At 43.3% G+C, this 8,335-nt stretch overlaps 1 protein-coding gene across 37 annotated transcripts in view; it reads left to right on the plus strand.

The window, feature by feature from the left end:
* The window catches only part of ANK2 (ankyrin 2), a 626,865-nt gene extending 619,093 nt beyond the window's left edge, over nt 1-7,772 (plus strand). For 35 of the 37 annotated variants that reach the window (XM_075860538.1, XM_075860544.1, XM_075860543.1 and 32 more), the window contains 2 exons: nt 83-259; nt 7,656-7,772. In XM_075860538.1, coding sequence (XP_075716653.1) covers nt 83-259; nt 7,656-7,670 — 192 coding nt within the window. In that variant the 3' untranslated portion in view covers nt 7,671-7,772. The remainder of the gene's footprint in view (nt 1-82; nt 260-7,655) is intronic. The other 2 variants (XM_075860545.1, XM_075860548.1) reach the window with 2 other exon arrangements.
* The last annotated feature ends 563 nt before the right edge of the window (nt 7,773-8,335 follow it).

The raw sequence follows: 8,335 nt of genomic DNA on the forward strand, positions 1-8,335 counted from the left end.
ATAGTTTTCATATCTTTAAAACTTTCCAGTCTAGAAAGAATAAATTAACTAAAAGTTTAAAAAAATTAAATTGTGTCACCAGATCTCATTCTCTGAGCCCCGAGTTTTATCATCAGAATTTGAAGATGAACCTGTGGAAGGACGTAAGGTCAGCAAAGTGGTGAAGACCACCATGGTCCATGGTGAAAGGACAGAAAAATATTTTGGAGACTCTAGTTTAGCATCTGATTTGCCATCAGCCAAGGATGACTTTGAGAAGGTAACAAGGTGGCAGCAGAGGATTTGCCTGGAGGCCACTATATACTGTAGAATAGTCTATTTTTATTTAGGCTAGAATATTGTAGTCTGTAAACTAAACCCAACCAACTACCGGTGTAACAGAGCTGAGTCATTACTCTTTGAGAGATTTATCAAAAGTCCCGGTAAAGAAAAGTGGAGCAGTGACCTATAGCGGACAATCATATGATGAATCCCCCTTTGTGTTTTCACAATGCGTTATCTGTGGTTTTTATAAGGCTGGGTTCACACGAGCACATTAACGTCCGTAATGGACGGACGTATTTCGGCCGGAAGTCCCAGACCGAACTCAGTGCAGGGAGCCGGGCTCCTAGCATCATAGTTATGTACGACGCTAGGAGTCCCTGCCTCTCTGCAGGACAACTGTCCCGTACTGTAATCATGTTTTCAGTACAGGACAGTAGTTCCACGGAGAGGCAGGGACTCCTAGCATCGTACATAACTACGATGCTAGGAGCCCGGCTCCCTGCACTGAGTTCGGTCCGGGACTTCCGGACGAAATACGTCCGTCCATTACGGACGTTAATGTGCTCGTGTGAACCCAGCCTTAGACTGCAAAACGCTCAGAAGAAACTGTAACATAACAAATTCAGCTCTGCCACATCTATAACTAACAAATAATATACAAGCTCACTGCGCAGTTTACAAGTGCCCAGTAGTGGATACAATCTATTTTCCCAATTCCCAATGAGCATTGTCGCTTACAAAATAATTGAGTTTCCTTAATAAAATTAAAGAAAACATAGTAAATCCTCCTCTACAATCTGTTAATTAATCTCACAACATTCAGGGGGATACGCTGTTTGTAAACATATTGCTATATGCAAATATCCCTCAGCTGAGGAACTAATCTAGAACAAAGTATTACAGAATTATCGCACACATGGGATGTGGTGAATAACACTGGGGAGCTGGGGAATCCAAGCAGAAACCTCACGACAGAATAGTCTGGTAGAGCTGAGATGTGAGGGTTGTTTCTACAGCAAACAAATACATAGACAGACATGCAGATACTGGACGAAAGATTAGATTAAAAGATAGACAGGCAGACCAAGATAGAAAGCTAGATGGACACAAGAGAATCCCGAGCAGCACCGTTTAATAAGGTAAATTGTAGTGTGCAAGCAACAGGAATTAGGCTAAGTTCCTCTGGTAGTCAAATCCAACAAAACGGCAGCACTCCCATTTAGGTGAAGCAAAAAAAAAATTGACTTTTATTTCATACGCAACGTTTCGGTCATAGACCTTTCACAAGCTTGAGAAAGGTCTATGACCGAAGCGTCGCACATGGAATAAAGTCCATTTTTTTTGCTTTACCTAAATGGGAGCACCGTCTTTTGGTTGGAATAGATAGATCGATAGATCGATCGATAGATAGATAGATATGAGATAGATAGATATGAGATAGATAGATATTAGATAGATAGATAGATAGATAGATAGATAGATAGATAGATAGATAGATAGATAGATTAGATCAGGGGCCTCAAACTCGGCCGGGTAAGTGGGCCACATATAGAAAAAATGGGAAGTTGACGGGCCGCATTAATTTAAAATTTGATACAATACAAAATTATTGTTAATCAATTAGTTATTTGAACTACTATAACACTATATTACTATAATAATACCGCTAGGTTTAAAATTTGAGAGAATTCTCCACCTGCTTATTTCAACAATCCAGTTTAAGTGTCACTAAATGCAGTCCGGCGGCTCAGTTGGCAGCATTTGGCAGACACACATGTCAAGATTGGGCAGCCCCTATTTAGATAGTGCCACAGTGCCCTCTGTAGATAATGCCACAGTGCACTCTGTAGATAATGCCACAGTGCTCTCTGTAGATAATGCCACAGTGCCCTCTGTAGATAATACCACAGTGCCCTCTGTAGATAATGCAACACACCCCCAGATTATGCCACAGTGTCCTCTGTAGATACTGCCACACACCCACTTGTAGACAATGCCACAGTGCCCTCTGTAGATGCTGCCACAGTGCCTTCTGAAGATGCTGCCACAGTGCCCTCTGTAGAGGCTGCCACAATGCCCTCTGTAGATGCTGCCAGTGCCCTCTGTAGATTCTGCCACAGTGCCCTCTGTAGATTCTGCGACAGTGCCCTCTGTAGATGCTGCCACAGTGCCCTCTGTAGGTGCTACCACAGTGCCCTCTGTAGGTGCTACCACAGTGCCCTCTGTAGGTGCTACCACAGTGCCCTCTGTAGGTGCTACCACAGTGCCCTCTGTAGGTGCTACCACAGTGCCCTCTGTAGGTGCTACCACAGAGCCCTCTGTAGGTGCTACCACAGCGCCCTCAGTAGGTGCTGCCACATTGCCCTCCGTAGATGCTGCCACAGTGCCCTCCGTAGATGCTGCCACAGTGTCCTCCGTAGACGCTGCCACAGTGCCCTCCGTAGACGCTGCCACAGTGCCCTCCGTAGATGCTGCCACAGTGCCCTCCGTAGATGCTGCCTCAGTGCCCTCCGTAGATGCTGCCACAGTGCCCTCTGCAGATGCTGCCACAGTGCCCTTTGCAGATGCTGCCACAGTGCCCTCTGCAGATAATGCCACACACACCGCAAGTAGATAGCTCCACTGGGGCTCCTTCTAGGAGTGGAATCCCCAGCCAGAGCATTGCTGACGCTTTGGCTGGGGATTCTTCTGCTGTTGGAGCCGGAACTCTGGGGAAGCCACTGACATCAGTGTCCATATATGGAGCAGAGACACTTGTAGCACTCTGCCTGGGATTCCAGCTCTGCTCCTGATATGGATGTCAGGGGAAACCCCAGAGCTGGAGTCCCGGGCACAGCGCTAGTAGGCTCTTCCTGGGACTCCAGCTATGCTCCTGACATCATTGGGACTCCTGCTCTGGGAAAGCCCCTGACATCACTGTCGATGTATGGACAGCGATGCCAGAGACTTCCGCAGAGTCCCGGAGCAGAGCCGATACTAGCGCTCTGCACGCGACTCAAGCTCTGGCGAAGCCCCAGTCGTCGCTGTCAATATGAGGACAGCGATGTCAGGGGACTCCCCACAATCCCAGAGCAGAGCCTTTACTAGCGCTCTGCTCGGGACTCCGCTCTGGAGAAGACCCTGACAACACTGTCCATATATGGACAGCGATGTCAGAGAATTCCACAGAGTACCGGAGCAGAGCTGATGCTAGCGCTCTGCACGCTACTCCTGCTCTGGGGAAGCCCCAGACATCGCTGTCAATATGCGGACAGCGATGTCAGGGGATTCCACAGAATCCGAGAGCAGAGCCTATACTAGAGCTCTGCCCGGGACTCCAGCTCTGGGGAAACCCAAGACATCGCTGTCCATAAGTGGACAGCGATGTCAGGGAATTCCACAGAGTCCCATAGCAGAGCCTGTACTAGCGCTCTGCTCGGGACTCTGCTCTGGGGAAGACCCTGACAACACTGTCCATTTATGGACAGCGATGTCAGGGAATTCCACACAGTGCCGGAGCAGAGCCTATACTAGCGGCTCTGTGTCCCGCGGGCCGCAGATGACTGCCCCAGGGGCCGCATGTGTTAGATAGATATATATAGAGTAGATAGAGAAGAGATAGATATAATTTAGACGCAGACTCATTGGCTTCTCTGGGCCATCTTGCATGAAAAACTGTTCCACAGTCGAACAGCACTCGGATGTGAAAATCGTTTGTCTGAAGGAGCTCTTCATTTACTTTTTATGTACAGTAACAGCATTAACACTATTGACTTTAAATAAACTTTTTGTTTGCAATTTCTGTTCTTACATGCAGAAACGATTCCAGGGAGGCAGCAATAATTATTTATGTAGGTGGAGACCAAGCAGCGATAAATATTGTAGGTTCTTCAGTACAGTGCCAACCCTTAATGATTTGTTTGAGACAGGCATACACCGCCTAATGCTACAGCCTTTTACATGGGTTATGCGGCATCACATTTTGATCATATGGCCGCTAATGTCATGAAATGTCATCTTGTATGTAATTGCAAAATGCCACATCCCATAGTAATGGACCCCGCTTATACAATTTATTATTTCCTGTTGCTTATATAGCGCCAACATATTTTCTAGTGCTGTACAGCTATCATCATCACCAGTCCCTTTCCCCAATGGGGCTCACAGTCTAATTTCCCTATATCAGACATATACACACTTGGCCAGTTTCATAGGAGTTCAACCTATCAGTGTATTTTTGAATTGTGGGATAGAACCCATCAAACAAGGGGACAACATACAAACTCCATGCAGATGTTGTTCTTAGTCAGATTGGAATTCAGGACCCTAGGCCCGCAAAGCAACAATGCCAACCACTGAGCCACCATACTGCCCATTGCACAATGACTTCACATTATTATATTTTAACACAACAGTAAGAGAGTTGCTCTTCCCTTCCTGTTGTTGGGAAGAAGTTTTGGAGAAGCTATATGTGAGTTGTTTGTTTTTGGTTGGCGTTTCTCCTTGGAGGGCATTTTTCCTTAACATAAACTGATACATATGTAGCACATCTTAAAAAGACCCTTAATACTAGAGTAAATAAGGTTGACGGATACATTCTGATGAGTACATCTGCTGTATACTTGTAGATAATAGCGGAGTGGGTGGCTGCTGTTGGCAGATCAGAAGAACATTGGATAGTTATTTCTATTTCTAAGTGTTATGCATGTGCACAGCTAAATAATCTCAAGTGAATATTTTTGCCGGTCTGCCTGCCTGCATATTTCTGCCTGTGTTTAGATGTATTATTCATGCCTTGAAAAACAAAACAGTGAGCAGTGAGATTTCTCTAATTTTTTAGGCTTTAAGCTATGTGGGTGGAGATGTAAGAGTTCACCCGCCAAATTTAGTGGAATCGGAGATTACCAAAGAGGATGGATCTGTTATAAAAAGGTTTGGGCTAGCATGACATTAACTGAATGCAGTGAAACTAACAGAAGTGGTCACATTCACGTAATGTGTATCTGTTACCCATATATGCACGGTGGAAGGCAGTTTTGGGTTTAACCACAATCCTTTATACCACAGGTTTTCAGAAATCATTGCAATCATCTGTAAAAAAAAAAAAAAAAAAAAAAAAGAAAACAAACTACACGCTGGTTTCCAATATAATAATAAGCTGCATTATAGTTATATATAACTCAGTGAGGTTTGTTATCGGGGATATCTCTACAAATGCCTCTGCTGTGTGTACGTGGCAGATTGGCTTGAGTGGTAACCTTTCATGTAACAGATAAATTAATGCCATCAAATTTCCCTAACGTTTTGTTTTGATTCTCTTAAAAATGTAATATTAATATTTAGAATTTTAAATATGTATTAAAGACTGAGGCCAAATGGAGACATGAGCTTTTCGAGCTGTTCACATGGTTGCGGTGTGGGGCAGTCTGTGGTGCTGTGGGGGGATGTAGCCCAGAGCCAATAGGGCTTATTATGAAATTAGCGGTGCTGCAGGCTGCTTTCCGTGCATGTGGGGTGTTGCTGTGGCATTGGTTGTCATGTGGTCCTGCATGTCATATTACAGTATGGACCCACTTGAAAAAGGTTGTTCAAAAGGTGTACTAAGAATCTCACGTTTATTTTGCTTATCAGCAATAGATCACTGTAAAAATTGACTTGTGGACCATGTCTCTTTTTTGGAATATATTTAATCCGGATTGTAACTTTTTTGTATTAATACATTTGTTCAGCTATGAAATTGGAGATAACTTTTTAATGTAAATTCTATTTCTATTATGCACCATTTCCAGATCTCTGAATCCATGTTTGATCTGATCTGTATGGTAACCATGGTTACATTTATGGACCTGAATAGATTAGTATAACTCCATGGAGGTGCCTACAGTGATGTCAGTGCATGACATTATTATAATGATTCTGGTCTTAGTCTTAGGAAGATGCATTTTTTTGCACAAGTTCAGAAGTTTCTGGATGTCTGTATGGCTTCTTATTCCTAAAACTGGCCATACATTAGGGATTTCAGACGGCGTGTTCTGAACAATTTCCAATTTATGGTCAATCTGTGAAGGTTGTCGGTTTGGATGACAACGCCATAAGTTAAAATGACAAATCGCTTAGAGATCTCTGCCTTGATCTGTGGCCTTGTCTGGGCTTCTATTGAGCTCTAATGTTTGGCATGGAGGAATTTACAAGAATGCACCTGAACCATATGAGCTTGTTGGACGTCCCATTCCAGGACCATGATCGTGAATTTGGAGTTGGGCCCACTTTTTGCAGCTTTATAGCTCTGCTCTTCTGGGAAGGTTTCCCACAAAATTTTCACATTTTTCTGTGGGAATTTGTGTCCATTCAGTCAAGAGTATTTCTAAGGTCAGGTATTGATATAGGACGAGAGGGCCTGGCTCGCAGTTGGCTATCCAATTTACCCCAAAGGTGTTTGATCTGGTTGCGGGCAGGGCTCTGTGCGGGCCACTTGAGTTCCTCCACACCAAACTCATCAGACCATGTCTTTATGGACTGTGCTTTGTGCACTGGGGCACAGTCATGCTGGAACACAATCGTACTTTACCTCTGAAGACTAAAACACGTAATTTCAGAGAAAATATATTGATCAATATTACTGGTCAGAACACAGAACTGCCCGTTGCCAAGTTAATGTCGTTCAGTTAAATTCTTTGTAAATGGCATAACTGTCAATGAAACAGCATAATGCATCCCAGTATTGGAAGATATATGTGAAAACAAACAGCTAAATAAAAATCCTACTTAAAATTCATCTCTAAGCCTGCTTAATAGCAGCCATCTGGAACACCACTCAAGCCGACATAGTAAACACTGGAAATAAGAACTTATTGGTTTATTAATTAACAAGCCAAATAGACATTTCTTAGTTGTGTGTATGGATCTATTCTGAGCTCTAAACACAGGAGCAATATCCCCTATTATGCTTTTCTTTTCAAATAAAGACTCCTCTATATAAGGTATGTATATGTGTATATGCTCAGTGCATATAGGGTAAGTACATGGCCTTATTAAAGTAATATTCCGTATTATGGAGCCCTAAGCACTTTGTGTGCTGCCATATAGTTCCTCAGTGAGGAGCTATATTATCCTCTAGATGCAATGCTTCCAATGTAGAATACCTCCATAATATAGCATGCGAAGGAGCATGCCATGTTTTATTTTTTTCCCATGTACACTATGGGCCCATAGATTTCTATAGGTGTGGTATTACCATAATAGGTTGTGTGCATGAGTCCTGCGTCAAGAACCACTGCAATAAAAGGTGTTGTGACTAACTTTACAACTGATATAGCACTTCTAGTAAGGTATTCATAGAGAATCCTTGCTGACGTCTGCACAGGAATGTCGCATTGTATAGTGAATTTAACATTGTGTTTTATGCACTGCAGAACAATGATGAATAAAGCCAGCACACAGAAGAGGACTGTGGTGAAGGACCAGCATGGGAAACATGTTTTTGTTGAGCAGCTGGAGGATGTTCCTGAAGTACTTCAGAAGGATGACCTCCAGACTGATCTTCAGCAACTTCTCAATCGCTTCTGTGGAGAGGACTGGGAGAAAAAGGCCAAATGAGAGGCTGCTGCTTCATACTTACAACACATATCTGTATTCAGTATGCAAAAGATACATTCTAGTCCATGCACAGGGGTCATGGGTACCATGCGCACTGGGTAACACCGACACTCCTGTTCTGCAAATGTCATAAACAAAATGATCAGTTTTGATTGTTTGCAAATGCAAAGATAATTTGTGACCAAAGATAGCATCCTTTCCTTTCGGATGGTATATACATATATTCTCTTTTTAGTTTGAAATTTATTCAGTTTACTTTCTCCTACATGTCAGCTCCGTCCACAGGCCTCTTCATAGTGTCTACAAAGGCAATCTAAAAAGGATGGACCATACCAATCGGTGGATTTTTAGATATCAGATGCTACTATAGGCCTTGAGTAGGCTTCGCTTAGAGGAAAGCAAAGTAGTAAATGAAAGAGATTTGATAATACGTTCTGGATTTAGAACAGGATTCCAAGCTTCTCTGCACACTCATTACATTTCCGGGATAGTCTAG

The sequence above is a fragment of the Rhinoderma darwinii genome, chromosome 1, assembly GCF_050947455.1.
Source record: "Rhinoderma darwinii isolate aRhiDar2 chromosome 1, aRhiDar2.hap1, whole genome shotgun sequence".
Lineage (NCBI taxonomy): Eukaryota > Metazoa > Chordata > Amphibia > Anura > Rhinodermatidae > Rhinoderma > Rhinoderma darwinii.